Below are 22510 nucleotides of genomic sequence, written 5' to 3'. Positions count from 1 at the left end.
TTGGAAGGGACCCTTAGGATGCACGTAGATGAGCCCCTTCACTGGGGCGTCCTGAGTGCGAGGTCACACCGAAGACAGAGCTAGGAGTTGCAGCCACCTTTCCAAGCCCCCGACCAGACCCGAGAGCCCAGCGGCACTAACTGAAAAGTACAGTGTGTGGATTTGGGGAGTGGGTGGGGGTCTTTCATTCATTCATTCTCCAAGCCTCTGTGTCAGGCGCTGGGCTGGAGCTGGGGACCCCGGGGTATTGGGGGGCCAGGCCAGGGTTGAGATGGCTCGGCTCTGTCCACAGGCTAGGGTCAGAGAGGCCTGGAGGGAGTCAAGTCCAGTTCAGCTGAACCCTCCCGAGTCCTGCGTGGGGCCGGGGGGTGTAAAATTACACAGAAACTTGGAGCCTCCTGAGAGGTCTGGACTTTATCCTGCGGGCCAGGCTGGGAGGGGCAGCGTCAGATGTGGCGCCTGCCTGGCCCCAGGGCACCTGGCTGAGAGCCCCCTAGGAAGGCCGCAGCTGCTGTCCAGGTGAGCGCTGGCAGTGGCACAGCCAGCAGGAGACGGGGCACAGGGTGAGGGTGGGGCTTGAGAGGTTCCAGGGCACGGAAGAGACCCGCCTTGGTCACCGGGGTGTGGGGTCAGCGAGAGGGAGGCTTTAGGGTGGCTCCTGGGGTCCTGGCATGGGCTCCTGGGTGGCAGCTCACATCACCAACGGGGCGCAGAAGGAGGCAAGTTGGTAACGGCCGTGGTTGTCCCCGTCCTCGGTGCCAGGCTCAGGTCACGGGTCATCGGCTCAGGTTGTTAGAACAACCATTGGAGCGAGTTCTTTGCGCCCTGTCTTGCGGCCGAGGGTGGCAGGCAGGCATGATGGGAACTGACTGTAAAGCCCAGGTCCCTGCCCTCCCTGCAGCCCGTCCCGGATCCCATGGGGTCTGCCCATCTGTGTCCCTCAGCCCAGCCGGCACTCGGGCCTCCTGCGTGCACAGCTGCACCCTGCCCGGCGCCCCCCCCACCCCCGCGCCGCGCCCGCCCTGTGCACGTGGGGAGGTGCCCGTAGGAAACCTTCCACTCCCACTGCCTAGGAACACAGGGACCAACCTCTGCCTGTGTCCTGTGCCTGGGCACCCCCACCACCCTGGGCATGGGCACCCTTTTACCCCCCGCCCCCCAGCACAGGCACTCTCCCACCCCGACCTCCCAGGGTGCAACGCCTGGGACAGAGTTCCTCCAGCTGCAGCTTGACTCTCTTGCCCACCCAGCCAGTGCAAGAGAAAGCACGTGAGGACAGAGAAGGGGTGGGGCAGGCCCCCCCTCCCCTCCCCTCCCCTCCCCTCCCCCACTCAGGCCTTCTGGGCTGGAGATGGAGCTGAGAGGCTCGGAACTGAAGTGGCCCTTTGTACATTGTCCCTGGAGGATGGGCGAGCCTGAGCGGGAGGGGCTGGCACTGCTGGGGCTGCCTGCCTGGGAAGGATGGCGCTGATCTCGGCAGGGCTGGGGGCAGGGAAGGGGCAAGCGGAGAGCATCCTGCTAGGCAAGGGAGTGCACTGGTGGGCCGGGTGCCCCAGGCACCTCCAAGCCAATTGATACTTGCCACCGGGGAGTCTAGCATCACGTCTCATCCGGTTCCGGTCCTCACTCAGCAGCTGTTTGTGGAGCTCCTGCTCCAGGCCCGGGCTTTCCCTTAGGGAGTGGGGAGCAGCAGGGACGGGTGACTGTGGCCCATGGTGACCCTGCTCTCCTGTTGTTGACATTCCAAGCGAGCAGGGTGTGGGTGGGGGAGACAGACCACTAACACATAAACAAGGAGACAGATCACTTCCGCAGTGAGGAGTGTGTGGAGCCCATGACCGGGAGGGGACCACTGCTTTAGCTGGTTGGTCAGGAAGGTCCCCCTGAGCAGCAGCCGGCATGTGGAGATCCGAGGGAAGGGCATTCTGGGTGGAGGGAACAGTCAGGGCGAGGACCCCGAGGAAGGTGAGCCTGGGGTGCGGAAGGGATGGGAGGCAGGGACTGTGGCCGGAGTCACGTGGACGAGGGACGTGAGGTCAGCAAAGATGCAGGGACCAGATGGCCAGGACCTGTGGGTACAGAAAGGAGTTGGGATTTTATTCTGAGTGCAGTGAGCGTTCAGAGCAGGGGGATGTGGCCCGAAGGGGCCACTGCACAGTTCTGCAGTGACAGAACTGGTGGGGCTCAATGCCAAAGGAAAACCTAGGGCCCTTTGTTCACAAATTGAGAATTTCAAGAGAGGGGACTTCCCTGCCAGTCCAGTGGCTAGGACTCTGCACTTTCACTGCAGGGGGCATGGGTTCAATCCCTGGCTGGGAAGCTAAGATCCCACTTGCCCGGAGGTGGCCAAAACAAAAAAATTTCAAGATGAAAAAAGATATAGGCAAGAGGGAGACCAGTGAGGAGGACAAGGAGGAGGGGCCTTTTGGAGGGAAGTGCCAACTGGCCTACCAGCATCCCTGCCAGGCCAACCAGGCACACAGAGGGCATGTGGAGAGCGGGCATTGACCCCAGCCTGGAAGCTCCGCGGACTGGTCTCTCTCTTTGGGTGTTATCCTGTTTAATCCTCCTGGGGTGAGGGGCTGGGGTGGTCCCACAAGGCAGATGAGGGACTCTGAGGTTCAGGGATATTAAGTGACCTGCCCAGGATCTCACAGGCGTTCGAAGGCACGGGGGCCAGATTTGAGAAGAGTGCCTCTGGAGTCTGGATTCCGGGCAGCTGCTGCCCGAATCGCAGTGCCCTGCCCCGCCTCCTGAGAGATGGGGCTGGGGGCATCTCCTACCGCGCTGGGCCTGGAAATGAGTTCCCGCTCTCATAGAGGCAGAAGGTGCTCAGCCCCGGCCTGACCGGCTTTGTTTCTCCTCGCTGTGAGCCTGATCTCTGTTCCACAGATGTGGACACTGAGGCGGGGTAGGGCCGTCTGCTCTGGCCACCCTCTAGCCTGACGGGCCAGGGCGGGTCATTTGGGTCTGGAAGGACAAGCAGCTGGGAGGTGGGCCAAGAGCTGCAGGCCCGAGATACAGGGATCTCTGGGGGAGTCTCCTCCCACTGGCTTTGGTGGGCTTCATAAAGATGTGGGTAAACTCTGGGAGTGATGGACAGGGAGGCCTGGCGTGCTGCAATCCATGCAGTTGCAAAGAGTCGGACACGAATGAGCGACTGAACTGAACTGATAACGATATGAGCAATAGGCCTGCATGAGGCGGGCTTCTGTCCACATTCCGTGAAAGCTGGGCAGCATGTTCCTGTCCTATACTGGAAGGAGCTGGGTTCTTCTCCATCCTTCAATCAGAAGCTCTATTAATGATTAATAGTCCGCCTGAGTCATTATTGCAGGCCTGCGCTCCCCTCCCTGTTGCCTTGGCCCCACCCTGGCTGGACCCTGGCTTCCTCCCACCTTCCTCCCCGTTCCAGCACTGCATGGCACCCCGCCTCTCCCAGCCCGTCTCTCTCTGCAGAGAGAGCCCTTGGGCCGGCCCCGCACATGGGAATGTCCTCTCAACTCTCCTCACTCAGGTCTTCAGCCACCCGACTGGGTTGGGCTGTGGGGCAGACAGACAGAATGACAGGACGGTTCCCTCAGGCAGTTGGGGGCTCCTGAGCAGTCGGGGTTTGAAGCCCCCCCCGACCCGCGCTGAGAGATGAAGGCTAAGCTGGGGGGTGTGTGGGGGGTAGAAAGGAGCCCCAGGGTGTGGAAAGAGTGTTTAAAGACTTCTAACGCATCCCACCTCCAGCAGCACCAACGCTGGCAGTTCTGCCGGCCACGCTTCTCCGGCGCCAGGGCCAGCTTCATGTCGTGACCCTCTCTGGAGGACCCTGGAGAGGGCCGCCGTTCCTAACACAGAGAACTAAGGCTCTGGCCCGCGATGGACTTGGACATGGAGCCAGGCAGTAGAGTAGCACGCTGATTTCTGATCCGCGGGCACCCTCAGCGAGTCAGGGCAGTATCAGTTCAGTCACTCGGTCGTGTCCGACTCTCTGCGACCCCATGGACTGCAGCACGCCAGGCCTCCCTGTCCATCACCAACTCCCGGAGTTTACTCAGACTCACGTCCTTTGAGTCGGTCCTGGGAATCAGGGCAGGGTTCACAGTGACCTTCCACCCAGAGAGGGAGCAGGGGCAGGCCCCCAGAGGAGCTGGGCTTGCAGTTTCCCGAGTGCAGGGTACCAGTAGGCCCCTCACCTGCGAGATGGAAACCCCAGGTCCTCCACCTTCTCGGCCCCTGGCTCTGGGGAGCGGCTCCGTCAGGGTGGGGCTGCCTCGCCCTGCCCTGCCGCCCGGTTATCTGTTTGTACCTCAGTGGATGAGGAGACTGAGGCCCGGACAAGTGGGAGGAGGTGGAGCCAGGAAGTCACCCCCTGTGAAGGGCAGAGCTGGCGCCAGGCCAGGCCGAGGCGCTCATCACGTAGCCACCTACCTTCCTGTGGCCTGCGCGCGGCCTGCGGGGTGGGGACCGCCCTCAGGGAGGAAGCAGCTGCTGTCCGGCCGTGGGCGCTGGGCACTGGGTCGGGCAGCGCCTTGCAGCCGCTGGGACGGGATGCTGCCTCACCTGTGGCTTCCCACCCTGGGGTCCAGGGCAGGTACCGGGTCACAGGGGAGGGGAGGATGGGCCTGGGGGCTCTAGGGAGGGGCCAGGCAGAGAGCAAGGCAGGGGAGGGTGGCGGGGAGCGGAAAGCCCTAGGGTCCAGGTCGGACACTCTGCCGCCACTTAGAGGTGGGGTCAGGCTGGGCACTCCGACCCTGAACCTCTTTTTTCACCTGTGATGGCGCTGGCGGCTAATGACAGGATCCAATTGGAGCAAAAGTACTTAGTGTCCCTGCCAGAGGGCGGCTCTGGGATAGGCCTCAGGTGGGCCCGCTTCTTCCGCCCATATTGGCAACAGGCTGGTGGCGATGGCTGTGGGCAGAGGAGCCCGGGGGTCCCCAGGCCATGTGGTCAGGCCCAACTGGCAAACAGCAGGCAAACAGAAACCCCCGAGTGGGGGTGCAATTGTGTGGTTCCCTCACTGTCTGAGTTCCGGGCCAGTAGGACCAGGGAGAAGATAATGGGGAAGGTAGGGATAAAAAGAGAGGGTGTGGGCAGGGGGCAGCAAGAGTCAGGTCCTCTGAGAGGTTTCAGGCCCCCAGAGCTCCTGAGTCCAGGCCTGGCCTCAGAGGTTCCCCAACTTTTTGGAGCACCAGACCCCCTTCAAGCTACTGGAGACTGTAACATGGGACCCTGTTCAGGGTGATCTGTTCCATTGGAGTTGGATGAGGGGCTGGGAAAGGGCCCTGGGGCTCCCTCAGCCTTTCTCAGGAAACTCTAAGTTTTGTGAAATGTGTGTTTTTTTTTTTTTTTAATTTTTATTTATTATTTGGCTGTGCTGGGTCTTAGTTGTGGCACGAGAGATCTTTAGTTGTGGCATGCAAGCTCTTAGTTGTGACATGTGGGATCTAGTTCCCTGACCAGGGATCGAACCGGGTCCCCTGCATTGGGAAGTGCAGCGTCTTAGCCACTGGACCACCAGGGAAGTCCCTGAAATGCAGTTTGAAGTCAACGCAGGCCAACCTTGCAGAGCATCTCAGGGTGGGGTGGGAGGACTCACATTGTTACAGGGGAAGGGGAGGGAAGCTGCCAGCCGAGGGGGTTTGGGAGGGTGCAGCTGTCCTGGGTATGGGGCTCTGGTGGCTGGTCCAGGCACATGCCAGAGCCAGGGAGGACTGTGACCCACAGACTCAGGCCCACAGACTCCTGCTGGAGGCCCCTCCCCAGGTAAGGCTCAATGTGGCAGCCTAGCCTTCGTCCTGGAAATCCTGAGTAAGGAGTCGCAGAGGTGGTGTACGGGGCTCCACTTCCTCCCAGCTGGTGGCTTCTGGCAGAACTTTCCAAGGTTGATGGGAGGCTACCTCTGATCAACACTATCAGTTTCCTATAAATCCAGCATTTATAGGAAGTCAGGTCTCCTAATCCTTAAGTTTGGTCCTCCTGAGGGTACAGGTGTGAGAAACTCCACTTTGTATACCCTCTGGTTCTATTTTATTTATATAGTTTTGGCTGCGTGGCATGCGGGATCTTAGTTCCCAGACCAGGGATCGAACCCATGACCCCTGCCTTGGGAGCATGGAGTCTTAACCACTTAAGCCCACGAAGTCCTCCTCCGGTTCTATTTTAGACTGAAAGTTTTGCACATGCCTTGGGATTGCTGATCCAAGAGGGTGCTGATCAAGATGGGTGCCCAGGCTTCTGCCCTAGCCGCCCCCGAAGTGTGGGGAAGGTCTGTGCCACCCCTCGAGGCCCCGCACCCCTCCCCAGGCTTGGGGCCTCTGCTTTGCTGCCCCTGCGCTGGGGTTCCCAACACACTGGCTTCTGTGCCCTTGGCCCAGGGCCTGGACTTCTGTCCCCCGTCTGCGTGGTGGCTCCTTCTCGACCTTGGGTCTCTGCTGAAGGGTCCTCTCCTTGGGAGGCCCTCCCTGACACCTGGCATCCTCCGTTGGTTGGTTTTCTCATTTGTCCTCTGTCCCTCCCCTGGACTGAGCTCTATGAGGACCTCCCCCCGCAACCTGGCTCCCTGCTGCACCCCCGGCTCCATTGCCAGGAGCCAGTCTGCTCTCTCCACCCACCCCAGGGCAGGCAGAAGCACCAGGGGCCTGATGGTGGCCCTTACATCTCCCAAGGCCCTCTCACAGCCCCTGGGGGCCTTCCCTCCACCCTGCCCCTGCGCCCCCCCACCCCCACGGCTGCGTGGCTCTGCTGAAGCGAACGGACGCAGCCAGATCCTTGTGCCTGAAATTCCACCCTAGTGCGCCTCCCTCTGTTGTTCAGTCGCTCAGTCGTGTCTGACTCTTCCCTGCAGCACGCCAGGCTTCCCTGTCCTTCACTATCTCCTGGAGCTTGCTCAAACTCATGTCCCTGGTCAGTGATGCCATCAAACCATCTCATCCTCTGCTGCCCCCTTCTCCTGCCCTCAATGTTTCCCAGCATCGGGGTCTTTCCCAATGAGTCGGCTCTTTGCATCAGGTGGCCAAAGTATTGGCCAAAGCTTTTCCCTCTGGCTTGCCCCAAACACTCGCTGAATGTCTATCTGTCTGTCTGGGCCCCAGGCTGGGTGTGGGGAGCGCAGGCCCACCTGACTTAAGAGAACAGTGTGGGGCAGAGGTGGGCGAGGCAGGGGATGAGGCCTGTTGCTGCCAAGGGTGACAGACCCAAAGCAGGGGTTGCAGGAAATGGGACACCCCTGGTTCAGTGGCCCCCTGGTCATGTCCGGGGGCAGTTAGGGTTAGGGCTGGGGCACCTTGGGGGGTGCCTTGCTTTGGGAACACCTGTTCTCAGCACCCACAGAGCCCTTTCTGTGGGATGTTTGTAGGTCTCTGCATCCAGCCTCTCTCCTCATCCCCAGAGCCACCCTGGAGTCCCCGCTTCCACCTCAGAGGCCTCAGTGGTCTCCCTCCTCCCGTGACAGACGTTCCCCACGTGCCCCTCACCAGCTGTTGTCTCACACACACACCTCCTGTTGCAGGCACTTCAGATACGCAGACCCCTCACCACTGCCCCATGATGTGGCCATATCATCACTCCATTTCACTGGTGAGGAAGCTGAGGCCCAGGGAAGTGGCAAGGCCCTGCCATCTGGCTGCAGGGTCTGGATGCTGCCTCAGGTGGCCTCTGTGCAGATCCAGGCCTAGCCACCCCCTACCCCCGCTCCCCCAGCTCAAGTCAGCCTGTGTCCCCGCCTGGCACAGACCAGGGGCACCAGCTGGTCCCTCACAGCTCTGCTCCCGCTCTTCCACCTTCCCAGACCTTCCCCAGGCCCTGCCTTCAGCCCCTTCTTGGTCCCGGCATGTCTGGGCTCCCCCGAGGGCAGCGTGCCTCCTCCGGCTGCCTCCCTCAGTCACCTAGTATTTAGCAGTTAGTGTTAGTCACTCAGACGTGTTTGACTCTTTGCAACCCCATGGAGTCCTCTGTCCATGGGATTCTCCAGGCAAGAATACTGGAGCGGGTAGCCATTCCCTTCTCCAGGGGATCTTCTCCACCCAGGGATGGAACCCAGGTCTCCCGCATTGCAGGCCGATTCTTCACCATCTGAGCCACCAGTCATTCCGTAGTTCTTAATCCAGGCCCACCCCCTGGAGCCAAGCCAGCAGAGAAAGCAGGGTCCAGAGCCTTGTGCCCAGGGAAGTGGCCTCGTGCCCCGTCTGGCTGGTCCAAGAACTGACTCCCGGTGTGGCTCTGCCTGGCCGTTCTGGGGCTCGGTTCCCTTATCTGTGGATGGGGAGAGCGGCAGCTATGCCCCATCCCCCCCCCGCCCCCGCCCCAGGAAACAGGTTTTGCCAGGACATTCTGGTCACCTGGGCAGATGGAGTCCTTCCCTTGAGCCGATTCCCTCTCTCCAGGGGATTCCATGGGAGCAGAATTCCTGGGGACTGAGGGTCCTGGTGCACCAGACCCACCCTCAGCCATTCTTGTCCAGCCCAGGGCAGGACTCCCAAATCTGCAACCCCACTGTGCTCCAGGTCTACCTGTTGGCACGTGCAGGATGCTCGGGGAGCCTCAGTCTTCCATCTCATCTTCATTCCCACAAGCCCTGGGTGGCGGAGTGAGTAGCTTAACCTCTCGAAGCCCCATGTTTCTTCATCTGTGAAATGGAGACCCATGTACCTTCCTTCAGGCTCGGCCCCGGGAATCTGCCCCTGATTTTTTCTCCAGCCCTCGCATCGGGCAGCACCTGGGTCCTAGCAGGTTCTTGGTAAATGGGCACCAGCAGCCTGGGTGATGCGCTGGCTGTCAAGTGACCCCGGGTGTAGGCTTGTTCCTTGTGGAGCCAGCCTGATGGATATGAACCAAAGGAATGAATAAAATAAGGAGATGATTCAGCATCAGCTGTTTCTCCCACCTTGCCAGAGCTCTGGGATCCGTCATGTTCTGTAGCCACCTCCTCGGCCCATCTCTCCTCCATGTGGGATCGGGGAACCTCACGTCGGAAAGACCCTTATTTAGTTCCAGACTCAGAGGGAGGTGGTTGCCATCTTCTGGTCCCTGAGACACTGGTTTCCTCTGCTGAGCCCCAAGGAAGAACCCGGAAGTGGTGGCAGAAGCTCCAGGGAAGCTGATTGAGGCCAAAAGAAAGAATTTCTAGCAGCCCAAATGGCCTGGAATGGGCGGTACTCAGAATTGGATAAGCAGAGGCCAGATGGGCACGCGGGAGGGGCACTGACCTGGGCCAAGAGGTTTTGTTCTGAAAGCCAGATAAGTCACTGAGAATGCGCTGCAAGGTGATGGGTGCCAGTCAGCAGTAAGGAGCCCCCCCCCACCCCAAATTGGCCCAGTCATTTACAAAGCTGGCCAGGAGCAAAGCCTGGCACACGGAGCTAGGCAGAGCCCTTGGGTACTGTAGAGCGGAACTGGAATGGGGTGCAAGGCAGAACTTCGGCTCAGTCAAGATGCCCGCTGAAGCACATGGCAGCTGGTGAGAGTCCATCTGAAGGTACTCTTGGGTTGGGGGCTGTAGATTCCTGCTAGGAGTGGAGAGAGAGGGTGGGCTGTGCAACCTCCAAGATGTCCCCCCTGGATATTCCAAGGATGCCCTGAGCACCTCCTAGGTGTCAGACCTGTTCACTGCTGGCCCCCTCTGCCAGCCGGAGGAGTTGGGTGCCCTGTGGCTGCTCCCAAGCTGAGGACACCAGGGATCATAGCTGTCAGCAAGGTGTTGCGAGGCAGATGGGGTAGGGGGCCAGAGGGTGGTGAACAGGGGACATGGCCGTAGGACAGAAGCTGCAAGACCACAGCGGAGGCTGGCAGGGGCCAGGGTGAGGCCGGCCAAGGGCCGAGCTAGGACCCTGGTCAGCGCATGTGAGCTCAGGACCATGGAGAGCGCCACAGGAGCCTGGTCACCAGGTGACAGCTATCAGGGTGCATCCACACCGGGAGGCTGCTGCCCGCCTGACTAGCACACGAGTCGCAGCCCGTGGCCTCCAGAGAGCACCCGTCTTCTCTCTAGCTGGCAGCCCCCACTGGACGCAGCCTGAGCCCAGACCCCAAGGCCATGACTGGGTCGTGGGCTTTGGGCTCATCTTCCTTCTCTCACCTCACAAGCTTATCAAGCAGAGGCCGGGGGAAGAGGTCACAAGGAGGAGGGAGGAGCAGGAAGAGGCAGGGTAGAAAGCCAGTCTGTTCAGCTGGAACCTTCCGAGCACGGCCACGGCTGTGAGTCAGTACAGAAAGAGGAGGCCCAGGGTGGGCTGGTCCTGCCAGCATCCTGGGTCTGGGTCAGTTTCAGCTTCCTGCGGCCATGATTATCTGACTGTCGGGAAGCATCCGGTCCATTCCCATCACCTTCCTGCAGGAGACCCAGGGCCCTGAGGCTAGTGCAACCCACGAAGTGAGTGAATGAGTGGGTGTGCTTGTGTGTGTGTGGCCAGGGGTCTTTTAGGGAGGCTTCCAGAGTCTCCTAGTTCTTCCCTCCTTTCTGTGGAGCCCCAGTGGAGCCCAGGGAAGCAGGGCACTGTCTTCCAGCCCATCTTCCATCAGACTCAGGTTCTGACCAGGCTCCAGCTGAGCGCCCCCACTCGACTCCTTGCTGCGGTTAAACAAGAAAGCACTGCCAGGGGCTCAGCTCTGGTCCAGCCTGTGTGCCTGCTGCCCCCTCCCCCCAGCTGAAGGCCCTCCCTACTCTTCTTCCAGGTGGCGGAATAACAGTAGCGGTAAGAAGAGCTAATGCTTATTGGGTTCTCACGCTGTGCTAGGAGCTTCACATGGGTTATTATTGAACCCTCATTTTCTAGATGAGCCAAAGAAGGAAAGTTACTTTCACCTGCCCAGAGGCCACGCAGATAGGAAATGGCAGAGCCAGAGGTTTGAGCTGGGCTATCTGGTTCTAGGTTCTGTGCGCACCCAGGTAGCGGCTCTGGTTGAAGCTCGCTCCATGATAGCTCCCTGCCCCTGGGGGCTCGTGTCCAGAGACAAGGAGACAGATGGATGGGGAGATGGGCTCAGTGCTGGGAAGAAGGGACAGGGTGGGATGGGGCTCTGGATTGGTCTCTCTGATTCGGTGTCTTCATTTGAAGTGGGCAAGGCACTTAGAGAGGACCCTGCAGAGACAAGAGCTGCCTCCAGCCCAGCTCTGCCATCTTCCATCTCCATGGAAGTGGCTGAGGGATGACTTCCGCCCCAGTCAGAGGTGGGTCCGTCCTGCCGGTCGTGGAGTCGCCGGGGGTGACTCGTCACTCACACTTCACGCCGGGTCTGACCGCTGCCTGCACCCCACCTCTCCCAGACAGTGCCGCGGCCTCCTCGCCACCCACCCTGCTCTGTTCCGGTGACCGTCGGTTCTCAGCAGAGCAGCCCAGCTGAGCCCGGACGCTTAGCATCCTCCCGTGAAAGCCGCACTCCAGCACTCTGTTCCGCTGCCCCTCCTCCCTTGTCTTCTGGCCTCACTCTTTTTAAGGCCCGCTCTGGCCACCTGATTACCTCTGAACCTGCCTGCTCTTAGCCTTTACCGTTTTATTTTTCTCCAGAGCACGTCTTTTTAACATACCGTATGATTTGGCTCAGTTTAGTTGCCACAGCCCCGTGTCCCGCTCGCCCTGCGCCGGCTCCATGAGGCGGGGGCTCTTGTGGTCCTGATTTGCTGTGTTCCCAGGGCCAGAGCCGCGCCTGGCACTCAGCCAGCTCTCAGTAAGTAGTCACTGAGTAAATGGAGGAGATGGGTTGGGTGACACTCTGCAGGGGGTCACGTGGGTCAAATGCAGTGGTGGCTGTTCCATCCATGGACTGTCTTTACTGGTCACTGGTGGACTCTCCATGGGACCCTTATCACCCGACTTGGGCTGAACTTGGCAGATGGAAGGGACCCAGGACAGCTTTACCACTGGATGAGATCCCACTATTGACCCCACAGGATTGAGTCCGACCCTTACTAATTGTGTGTCACTGAGCAAGTTATACCATCGCTCTGGCCTCGGTCTCCTCATCTGTAAAATGGGAAAGAGTAGTACCTGCTGCATGGTGGGGGGATCCGGTGAGGACATGCATGTGGTGTGCTCAGGACAGTAGCTGGCCTGTAAGTGTCGGTGACCATCAGCTTTATCGGTACACCTGATGGTTCTAGATGAAGCTTTATAATGGAGGGAGAGATGCTGAAGCGGGGGCCTAGTTTGGTTCCACGGCTTTAGTCCGCAGCCAGGCCAGAAGCACCAAGGAGGGCTGTGGTCTCAGGTGTAAGGAAGCAGAGCCTGGTTCGGGAACAGAACTTACCTTCAGGTCCTGATTCGGTCGCCTTCCTAATATCCTTTGGGGGAAAGTCTTGCCATCTTTCTGAGTCTCAGTTTCCCCATCTGTGAAAACGGTGGTCAAAATCCTCAGTCTCCCTGGGTGGGCAAGACTTACATGAGACCCCAGTGCCCATGCTTATTTATTTTGTTTCTTGTTTATAGGCCACTCAGTCTGTAAAATGTATTTGAAAATAGTTGAAGATAAGATAAAAAAAGATCAGGCCAAGAACAAGTTCAACAACAAAAAAAACCCAACCCAGACAGCTGTGTGTAACAGTGTCCCAGAAAACTTGGCCTCTGAGGCACTGCCTTGCTCTGGGCCAACCTCTGTGTCTGTCAGCCTCCCAGCAGCTCGAGCCACGAGTGAGACACACTCTACTCCGTGATTCTTGGCAGCAAGCCGGGCTGGGGCCTTATCACACGGCTTCACCCTGAAGGGCCCTGCAATTCAGAGGGGGACCCCCAGGCCCTGGAGGGTCTGTCCTCCAAAGGGCGCAGCTGGCCAGGGGTAACTAGATCCTGAAAGCCAGTCTGACCGGGGAGCTGAGGGGCAGCTGGGTCAGTGTGACCTCAGCAGGGCTGTGGGGGCCCCTTGCCTGAGTTTCTCTTACCTTCCTGGGGCCTGTGTTCACTGCTGCCAGGAGATTTTGTCTGAGTGGCGGCCCCAGCCTTGCCCTTCACCGCTCACGGCCAGTTCAGTCCAGGGAGGGCTGGGATTGGGGTGTCTCACAGAGACAGGCTGCAAGTGGGGAGCAATGATCCGCCAGAAGGATGGGGCTGCCTTGCCAGGCCCTAACAGCCCTCAGGAGGGTCACTCTGGAGACCTCTGCCATGCTGACCTCAGCCTGCAGTGTCGCCTCGTGCCCGGTCCCTGCCCCAGCAAGAGCTCCCATCCTCCTGCCTCTACGGGCCTCAGCCCTTTGCCACTCCGTTCACCCCGCCGGCCTGGTCTGCCTTTGCAAGAGCAGGGCTAGAATCCGTGGTGGGGACGGGAGCTCCCTCCCGCCTCCCCCAAAGCCAGTGGAGACCAGTTCCCCCCTCTGCCCCGGGGCAGCTGACATTTAGCAGAGGTCAGGCCCCCACCCCTGACTGTCCTGCCTCCTGTAGTCAGCTGTGCCGACCCCCGCCTGAGGCCAGGCTCCAAGGGGTCAGCATTTAAACCAGAGGAGGGGGACATCTGGGTCTTGAGGGCAAAGTACCACCCTGGCCAGCAGGATCGGCAAACTCGACTGCTCCTTACTAGCGTGCTCGGGACTCCTCACCAAGGTGAGGCCAGGGAGGGTGGCCCTTCCTCCCCAGCATGAAAGGGTGGGAGGAGATGGTCCTTAAAGCTTGTTCTAGATCACACATTGCATGATTGTGCACCTTATGACCATGTAGTTTAGAGAAAATTTATGTTGGAGTCTTTCAGCCTTGAACTTTGAAAGAAGTAGAAATCTGTTGAATACCTGCTGTACACCAGGAACTCTGTACCCATTTCACAGATGTAGAAACCAAGGTTCAGAATGGTGAGGAGCCTGGCTTAAGTTAGGAAAGGAAGGGGAGAGTATAGCAAGAAGATGCTGGAATGACCCAGAGGAAGAACCAGAAACATAAGGAGAAGCCACAGAAAGAAACCTTTTGAGGGAAAGGACAGTGCCCCCCACCCCTGCCACAGGGAGATCTACGGAAGGGAAAGGAAAACACGAGTTTCTGTCCCAGCGCCTCCTCTGACTCTGTAGGTCCCTCCAGCCAAGGCACTGGTCATGAATTCAGCCATGCCTGACTCTTTGCAGCCCCATGGACTGTAGCCCTCCAGGCTCCTCTGCCCACGGAATTTTCCAGGCAAGAATCCTTGAGTGGAGTGCCATTCCCTTCTCCAGGCGATCTTCCCGACCCAGGGATCGAACCTGAGTCTCTTACATCTCCTGTGCTGGCAGGCAGATTCTTTACCACGCAGTGCCACCTGGGAAGGCACTGGTCTGACTTGGCCACATGGGTGTAACCTCCTGGCTGCTGTGCCCTCTTCCCTGGGCTGTGTGGTGAGCGTCAGACGTGCTGCCCGGGCTCGCTCATGAGACAGCATGACTGAGTGAAGCGTGGAGTCCAGTTTAGAGTAATGGAGCCTTTCAGTTTCTTAGCTGTGACCCCACACTGTGGCGATGTAAGTGTCCACACTCGGGGAGACGGGGTGAGGGGTGTAAAGGAGCCCTCTTACTATCTTTGCAACTTTTCTGATAAGCTACAAATATTCCAAAAAAAGGTTGTTGTTTTTTTTTAAATTGTGAAAAACAATATATATGGCTCTCCACTCCACAACCATAAACTAATTGATAAACTGTGCAGACAAGTAGAGAATGGTCATAATCACGATCCTTCATAGAGAATGATTCATTCCAAATGGAATAGGTGAAATTTAAAAGGAAATAGTAGATTTATTTCTACTGACATGAAAATCTCTTTAACCTGTCGTTGATTGAGGAAAACTACTTGATTGGATGAGCGTTCAATAGAATAATAATTATAAAAAATATTAAGCTGAGAACAGAAAGAATGCATATAAAACCAGTGATGCATCTCAAGCAGATGAATATTTATGGCTGGATATCAGTCAACTGTCTTGCATGGGGCAATGAAGGAGTTGTTATTCAGTCGCTCAGTTGTGCCTGACTCTTTGCAACCTCATGGACTACAGCACCCCAGGCTTCCCTTTTCCTTCACTATCTCCTGGAGTTTGCTCAAATCCATGTCCATTAAGTTGGTGATGCCATCCAACCATCTCATCCTCTATCATCCCCTTCTCCTCCTGACTGCAATATTCCCCAGTATCAGAGTCTTCTCCAATGAGTCGACTCTTCGCAGCCAGTGGCTAAAATATCGGAGCTTCAGCTTCAGCATCAGTTCTTCCATTGAATATGGAAGGGTTGATTTCCTTTAGGATTGACTAGTTTCACCTCCTTGCTGTCCACGGAACTCTTAAGAGTCTTCTCCAGCACCAGGATTCGAAAGCATAAATTCTTGTATGCTTAGCCTGCTTTATGGTCCAACTCTCACATCTGCACATGACTTTTGGCAAAATCATAGCTTTGACTATATGGACCTTTGTCGGCAAAGTGATGTCTCTGCTTTTTAAATACACTGTCTAGGTTTGTCATAGCTTTCCTTCCAAGATGCAAGCATCTTTTAATTTCGGGGTTGCAGTCACCATCCTCTGGATAACTTTTTCTTAATTTTATTTATTAAATATGTTAGAAGTGTTCCCTTGAGACCTGGGAATTTTTTTCAGTGAAAAGGGCTTGTTAATATAGTCACACACACACACACACACAAAGATAAAGACAGACAGATAGACAGAAGGAAAAAGCATCCTGGACAGTGCAGGGAAGGGACCCGATGTCTGCAACCTACAACCCACTCTCCCCCTCCCTTAGGGCCTGTAAGCCCCCTGGGGCAGGTTCTGCATTGCAGGGTTGAGCTTCTCCCAGGATGCATTCTGTTCCTGGAGTAAAGCCCAGCGATGCAGCTGGTACAGTCATGGTGGGGTGGGCCAGGTGCTGGAACCTGCTGTTTTGCCAAAAGTTTTACTTTCCTTTTAGTAAACCTTTTCAAAGGATTCGTTTGAAACCACTCTTGCACACAAATAAACAATTTCAATTTTCTATAGAAGATTATTTAATTTCAACATACAGTCATTAAAAGAAAAGAAATAGAAACAATAGAGAGAAGTAAAAACATATATATCACCACATTGGGCCGACAACCTACATCCAGACTTGACCATCTCTGGGAGGTCCCTGCAATCTGGAGTCCCAAATGGGAAGGGTCTTGGGCGGTGCACATACCCCATGGGTGATAATCCAAATCGCAGCTTTGAGGGCTCCTGCTTATAATCCCAGGGCACAACCTGATACCATCAGCAGTTTGTGTTAAAAAATGCAGCTCTGGGTTGTCTTTTTTTGTTTTTGTTTTTTAACTTTTACAATGCTGTTTGTTTCACCTTGTGAGTCACAGGATTTCATTAGACCCCAGGGGGTTGGCCAGACCTCCAGGGGCTCAAGAATCCCAAGACCCATTCCCTTTCTTATTTAAAGTGCTGCCTGACTTGCTGTGCTTGCGGGCAGGCAGGGAATCCAGGCAGTGTGCAAGCAGGCCAGAGGCCTGCTCTCTTGCTTCTGAAGCCCGAACACGACTTTTTCTACTTTAATTTCCCTGAAGTTGCATTTGCTCCCTCAGAAGAGCCTCAGGCTCCCCTCGCCAGGTCTGCAGGCTCCTGACCGCTCTGCTTTCTCTGCTTTCTCCCGTTTCCTGCAGGATGAAGATGAAACGCTACAAGCTGTTTCTCATGTTCTGTATGGCCGGCCTGTGTCTCATCTCCTTCCTGCACTTCTTTAAGACCCTGTCCTATGTCACCTTCCCCCGCGAACTGGCCTCTCTCAGCCCTAACCTGGTGTCCAGCTTCTTCTGGAACAATGCCCCGGTCACACCCCAGGCCAGCCCAGAGCCGGGTAGCCCCGACCTGCTGCGGACCCCGCTCTATTCCCACTCACCCCTGCTCCAGCCGCTGTCGCCGAGCAAGGCCACGGAGGAGCTCCACCGGATGGACTTCGTGCTGCCCGAGGACACCACCGAGTACTTCGTCCGCACCAAGGCCGGGGGCGTCTGCTTCAAGCCAGGTACCAAGATGCTGGAGAAGCCACCATCGGGGCGACCAGAGGAGAAGATGGAGGCGGGCGACGGCGCGTCGTCGTCGTCGGCACGGGGCCCGGGCCGGCAGCTGCTGAGCGCCCGGGAGCGAGCAGGGGGCCGCGGCGGTGCGCGGCGCAAGTGGGTGGAGTGCGTGTGCCTCCCGGGCTGGCACGGGCCGAGTTGTGGCGTGCCCACCGTGGTGCAGTACTCCAACCTGCCCACCAAGGAGCGCCTGGTGCCCCGGGAGGTGCCGCGACGGGTCATCAACGCCATCAACATCAACCACGAGTTCGACTTGCTGGACGTGCGCTTCCACGAGCTGGGCGACGTGGTGGACGCCTTCGTGGTGTGCGAGTCCAACTTCACGGCGTACGGGGAGCCGCGGCCGCTCAAGTTCCGCGAGATGCTGACCAACGGCACCTTCGAGTACATCCGGCACAAGGTGCTGTACGTCTTCCTGGACCACTTCCCGCTGGGCGGGCGGCAGGACGGCTGGATCGCCGACGACTACCTGCGCACCTTCTTGACGCAGGACGGCGTGTCGCGGCTGCGCAACCTGCGGCCGGACGACGTCTTCATCATTGACGACGCCGACGAGATCCCCGCGCGCGACGGCGTGCTATTCCTCAAGCTCTACGACGGCTGGACGGAGCCCTTCGCCTTCCACATGCGCAAGTCTCTGTACGGCTTCTTCTGGAAGCAGCCGGGCACCCTGGAGGTGGTGTCGGGCTGCACGGTGGACATGCTGCAGACGGTGTACGGGCTGGACGGCATCCGCCTGCGCCGCCGCCAGTACTACACCATGCCCAACTTCCGCCAGTACGAGAACCGCACGGGCCACATCCTGGTGCAGTGGTCGCTAGGCAGCCCCCTGCACTTCGCCGGCTGGCACTGCTCCTGGTGCTTCACGCCCGAGGGCATCTACTTCAAGCTGGTGTCAGCCCAGAACGGCGACTTCCCCCGCTGGGGCGACTACGAGGACAAGCGGGACCTCAACTACATCCGGAGCCTGATCCGCACGGGGGGCTGGTTCGACGGCACTCAGCAGGAGTACCCACCGGCCGACCCCAGCGAGCACATGTACGCCCCCAAATACCTGCTGAAGAACTACGACCAGTTCCGCTACCTGCTGGACAACCCCTACCAGGAGCCCAAGAGCACAGCGGCCGGTGGGCGGCGGAACAAGGGTTCGGAGGGAAGGCCACCCGCCAGGGGCAAATTGGATGTGGTTGAAGGCTAAGGCTGCATGATCTTACAGGGCCCGTGGCAGGGTGGGGGTGTGGTGGGGTGTTGGCACCTGCCCCCTCCTGTTGTTACCTTTCTGCCTCCTTCTACCCTCTGGGTGGTTCGTCAGAGGACCAGGAGTGGAAGGTGGGGGAGGCTTTCCTACTCAAGGCCCTGTGAATCCAGGGTCAGGCCTGTGAGCTCAGAAAACACCCTTCCTCACCAGGGGAGGAGAGCAGGTGCTACCGCCCCCAGGAGTGCTGCGGCTGGGAGGTACCGGCAGAGAGCGCAGGAGGGTTACAGGGGAGGAGGGGTGGGTGGGCAGGGTGGGGGAGGGAGCCTGCAGGAACGCCCTAGGGCAGCCAAGTGGGGCGCGCAGTCCCCTCCAGGGAGAAGAGGCCCACCATTTGGCCTCCTGGGGCTTTGGACCCACGGTAGGAAGGGAGAGATGCCAGGAGTTCCCAGGGCTCTGTAAATAGTCGCATTCGGGCCCTGGATGAAGCAGGGACACCAGGGTGGGAGGGAATGAAAAACGGCAGCTGGAAAGAAGCTCCAGTGGGTGCTTTGTAGTGTCCTCAGGAGTGCTGGGCCAGAAGGAGCGGGGACCTCCACCCTCGTCTCACAGGACACACAGCACAGATGGCCCTGTGCCCCTCAGCCCCTCCAGAGATGACGCAGGCGTGGGGAAGCCTGGGAAGTCTTCTTTTAGGTTCCCAAGCTGGCCTTGACATTTCTTCTTACTTTTTATATTGCTGTCTTGTGGGCTGCCCACCCAGTCCTTGCAAGTTCCAAGAGTCCAGTTCTCAGGCTGGGATGGGACCATCAGCTAGCCTAGTAGGTGAGATGTGGGGGGGTGGGGAGCCTCCTCCCCTGTCACCCCTTCCCACTAGAACCCGCAGCCCCAGCTCTCCACTGCCTCAGGTAGAGTCACCCTTGTGCCCCTTTGGGGGCTGGCTTGGGGCCAGGAAGGGGCCACGAGGCTGCTCTGGGCCCACGAGGGACATTAAGGCCAGTTGTTTGTCATCTCATTCCTTAGTTGCCTCGGGGGAGGAGGCTGTATATGTTAGAGTAGATTCTAAGCTGCTGTAATTAAGAGATCCCAAAATACAGTGGTTTCGGCAGACAGAAGCTCGTTTCTAACTTACCTCTCTGGAGGGTGGTGGTCTGGAGGGCAGCTCTGCTCTCCTGCCTCACACCTTCCAACTCTGGATAGAGTGGTTGCTCCAGCTCCCACCATCACGTGTGCATCCATGTCCGAGGGAAACAGAGAAAGTGAAAACCCTTTCTGTTAAGAGCATGAGCCAGAGATGGCACAGTCACTTCTGATGGCATCTTGCAGGACTCAGTCACTTGGCCACCAGAGCTGCAAGGGAAGCGGGAAAAGTAGTTTTCAGCTGGGCTGCCCCTTTCACCTATTAAAGGAAGGAGGGAAAAAATGAAGGCGGAGAGGATACTTACGGGGACAAGGGGCGTCTCTGACCCTGAGGGAGGAGGGGAGAGGGTAGAAGTGGCTGTCGCAGTGGTGGGACCCTCCTGGCATACTCACAGCTCCTGGATCAGCCCATCCCTGCCCGCCTCACTGTGACCCAGGGCTGGGTCACTGAGAGCATGCAGTGGTGGGCAGGGAAGAGGCGCCCCCTCCCAATGGTCCCCTCGGGTGTTTAGCCAGTGATGCTGGGATGCGGAGCCTGCCTGTGAACGGTACATGTCTGCGTGCGTGTGTGTTTACGGCATGGGTGCATGCTTGGTGTTCGTGTCTGTGTCGGTGTGTCCCTGTACATACATGCCTGTGTGTGGGACGTGGGAGCAGGGCCCAGGCCTCCCCTTGCTGGGACCTGGAGCCTGTGGCCACACCTCCTGCAACTCCCCAAAATGACTGAGGCAGAAGGGCAACCCAGGGAGCCAGAAAGCCAGGCTAAAAGGGATGTGGGGGTCCGTCTGTCTGTCTGTCTTTCAGTCCAAGGAATGAGAATGCTCTCAACCTGAGGACTGTACCGCTGTGAGCCCACGACCTCCCGGCCTCGTCCCTCCAAGCCTCCAGCCAAGACGTTCTCAGCGTGTCTTACTGGGGGGTTTCCTGGGGAACCAGTGTGGTGTGGGGAGCTGGCCACGGAACAGCCTCAGGCAGGCGGGCATGAAGCAGACTGGGGGGCCCCCACTGTCCCTCTGGTTGAGGGGGTGTCCCAAGGGAACCAACCCCTCCCTCGGAGTTAGAGCAGCGCCCCTCCACCCCCTGGCTCCTCTTGGGGCTGAGAAGTGGCTCAAGAGGTCAGGGTGTCCCTGTGGCTCCAGGTCACCCCAGGCCAGGTCCTGCCCACCAGCCACCTCTGCCCACCTCCCGGGGGAGGCATCTCTGGGGACGCGTGCCTGAGCCCCAGCCCAGGGCCTCCCACCTTGACAGCCTCCTCACCCCACACCCCCAACACCTTTGGGGAGGTCCCCCCTCCAGGCTGGCAGGGGTCCCTGGCTTCCAGTTCATCAGCTCAGGGGCAAAGGTAGAAAGAGGGAAGGAGCTCAGACGTGCCAGACCCCACCTTCCCTCTCGGACAAGGAGGGCCAGGCGTGCTCATGGTCACCCCCCAGTGGAGGCCTGGCCATGGAGAGCGAGCACAGCCGTCCGCATGGTCAGGGGACCGAGGCATGGGGTCGCAGTTTCACTCAGAGTCACATCATACACTGGGAACTTCGGGGACAGGGGAGCCCTGGGCCACTCCCCTCTATGAAGGCAAACCAAACTGTGAAATGGGACGCCAGCTCGTGCTGGCCCTGTCGTGTAGCCACCTTCCTTCCTTCCTTGGGAAGTCCCGGCCCTGTGGTCTCCAGACTCATGGAGGCCCAGACCACCCTAGAGGGTTTCCTTAGGGTGTGGTGGTTCCCACAGGCAGGCGTAGGAGAGCTTTGGGGACAAAGGTGACAGGGTGGGGAACTAGGACTTGCCCCAGCAGCAGGTGGGGCCCTGGGAAATGTGTAATTTAAGGACACCGATAATAATAATAGTATTATTTTTTTTGTAAGGGAAAATCAATATGTACATTCTGAAATCATTTTCTCTGTAAATGGTTGGATTTCATTTCACCCTTAAAGGGATGCTTAAAGGAGAAGATAATATTAATAATAAAAACAGCTACAAAGTCTAAAGGTTATACTTGAGTGGCCGCTCTGGGGGGTGTGCTGGCGCAGGAAGGGGTGTGAGTGGGTGACTCTGGGCTTGCTGGGTTGGTGGGGGGCAGTGAGCCTGCCTGAGGACTCGACAGGCAGTGGGGGGGGCATCCCCAGCATCTTCATTTAGGGATGCAGTTACCCCCACCCCTCACCCCGACCAAAGGAGCCTCTGACCTCCCACCAGTGGAAATGGGCCTGGAAAGGGGGCGATGACGGGTGGTCCTTCACAGAAGGAGGAAGTGGGTCCGGGCCTGGCCACACCCTCCTGAGGTAGGCAGGGACCCCTTTGGGGCTCTAGATGAAGACCCTGGTGCCTCCAGTGAGAGGGGAGTGATTCTTCCATTACTGTGCGCCTGTCAGGGGTCCTAAGGCCACACATTTAGTGTGTGTGGGGTCAAACCTGAATTAGGGGTACCTACCCTCCAGGGCAGGTGGGGATGGCAGCCTCCAGGGTTGGTCATCTCTCCTATGGAGTTAACCTGGATTTGTGCTGTGATGGTGCCTGGGCCGTGGAATGTGGGGGCTTCCTGGAGGCTTATTCCAGGTCTTTTGGATCCTGGCATTGTCCTGGAAGGGGAGCCTCTGGATATTTTCTAACGAGAGTCTCAAAAATGAACTCTGCCTTGGTCCCTCATGGGGTGACTGTGCAGCCTCTGTCTTGATGGAGAAACTGAGGCTGGGGACAGGAAAGAGGATTGACAGCGGTGTTGGTTGACCAGAGCAGAGGCTCATATCTCCTGAGCACCTGGGAAGTGCCAAGCCCATAACTGACTCCTGGACTCTGAGCCACACCCCAAAGCCCAGGAAGGCGCCCGCAGGTGCAGGATTGAGCAGAAGTGGAAGAGATATAGCCTGAGCACCCAGGAAGTGCCAAGCACTTTATGCCCATAACTGACATCTGGACTCCTAGCCACACACCCCAAAGCCCAGGAAGGCGCCCACAGGTGCAGACTTGAGCAGGAGTGGGAGAGATGTAGATGCTTCATCTATCTGGAAGATGGTAATGGTGACCCACCCACCACTTAAAGTCAAATTTACAGCCTTTAAATTGTGTCTGATAGTGAATTATCACCATTGTAATCATTCACAAACATTTTTAATGAAATGCGTATTTTGTGCCAAACTCTGGGCTAAGAGAGTTCCCTCCCTGTCACTCCCATTTTATTGATGTGGAAAGTGAGGCTTGGATACATTCAACAAGGCAGGGAAGG

The 22510-nt window shown here is 58.0% G+C and overlaps 1 protein-coding gene across 6 annotated transcripts in view; it reads left to right on the top strand.

Annotated features, from left to right (window-relative positions):
• Positions 1–21275, top strand: part of MGAT3 (beta-1,4-mannosyl-glycoprotein 4-beta-N-acetylglucosaminyltransferase) — a 38629-nt gene extending 17354 nt beyond the window's left edge. For 2 of the 6 annotated variants that reach the window (XM_043441203.1, XM_043441202.1), the window contains exon 2: positions 16539–21275. In XM_043441203.1, the coding sequence (XP_043297138.1) occupies positions 16540–18153 (1614 nt within the window). In that variant the 5' untranslated portion in view covers position 16539 and the 3' untranslated portion in view covers positions 18154–21275. Of the gene's footprint in view, positions 1–277; positions 520–4461; positions 4583–11545; positions 11653–16538 lie in introns of those variants that run through there. The other 4 variants (XM_043441201.1, XM_043441200.1, XM_043441205.1 and 1 more) reach the window with 4 other exon arrangements.
• The last annotated feature ends 1235 nt before the right edge of the window (positions 21276–22510 follow it).

The sequence above is a fragment of the Cervus canadensis genome, chromosome 21 (genome assembly GCF_019320065.1).
Source record: "Cervus canadensis isolate Bull #8, Minnesota chromosome 21, ASM1932006v1, whole genome shotgun sequence".
Classification (NCBI taxonomy): Eukaryota; Metazoa; Chordata; class Mammalia; order Artiodactyla; family Cervidae; genus Cervus; species Cervus canadensis.
The sequence above is the reverse complement of the archived record's forward strand: the minus strand, read 5'-3'. Positions and strand labels throughout refer to the sequence as shown.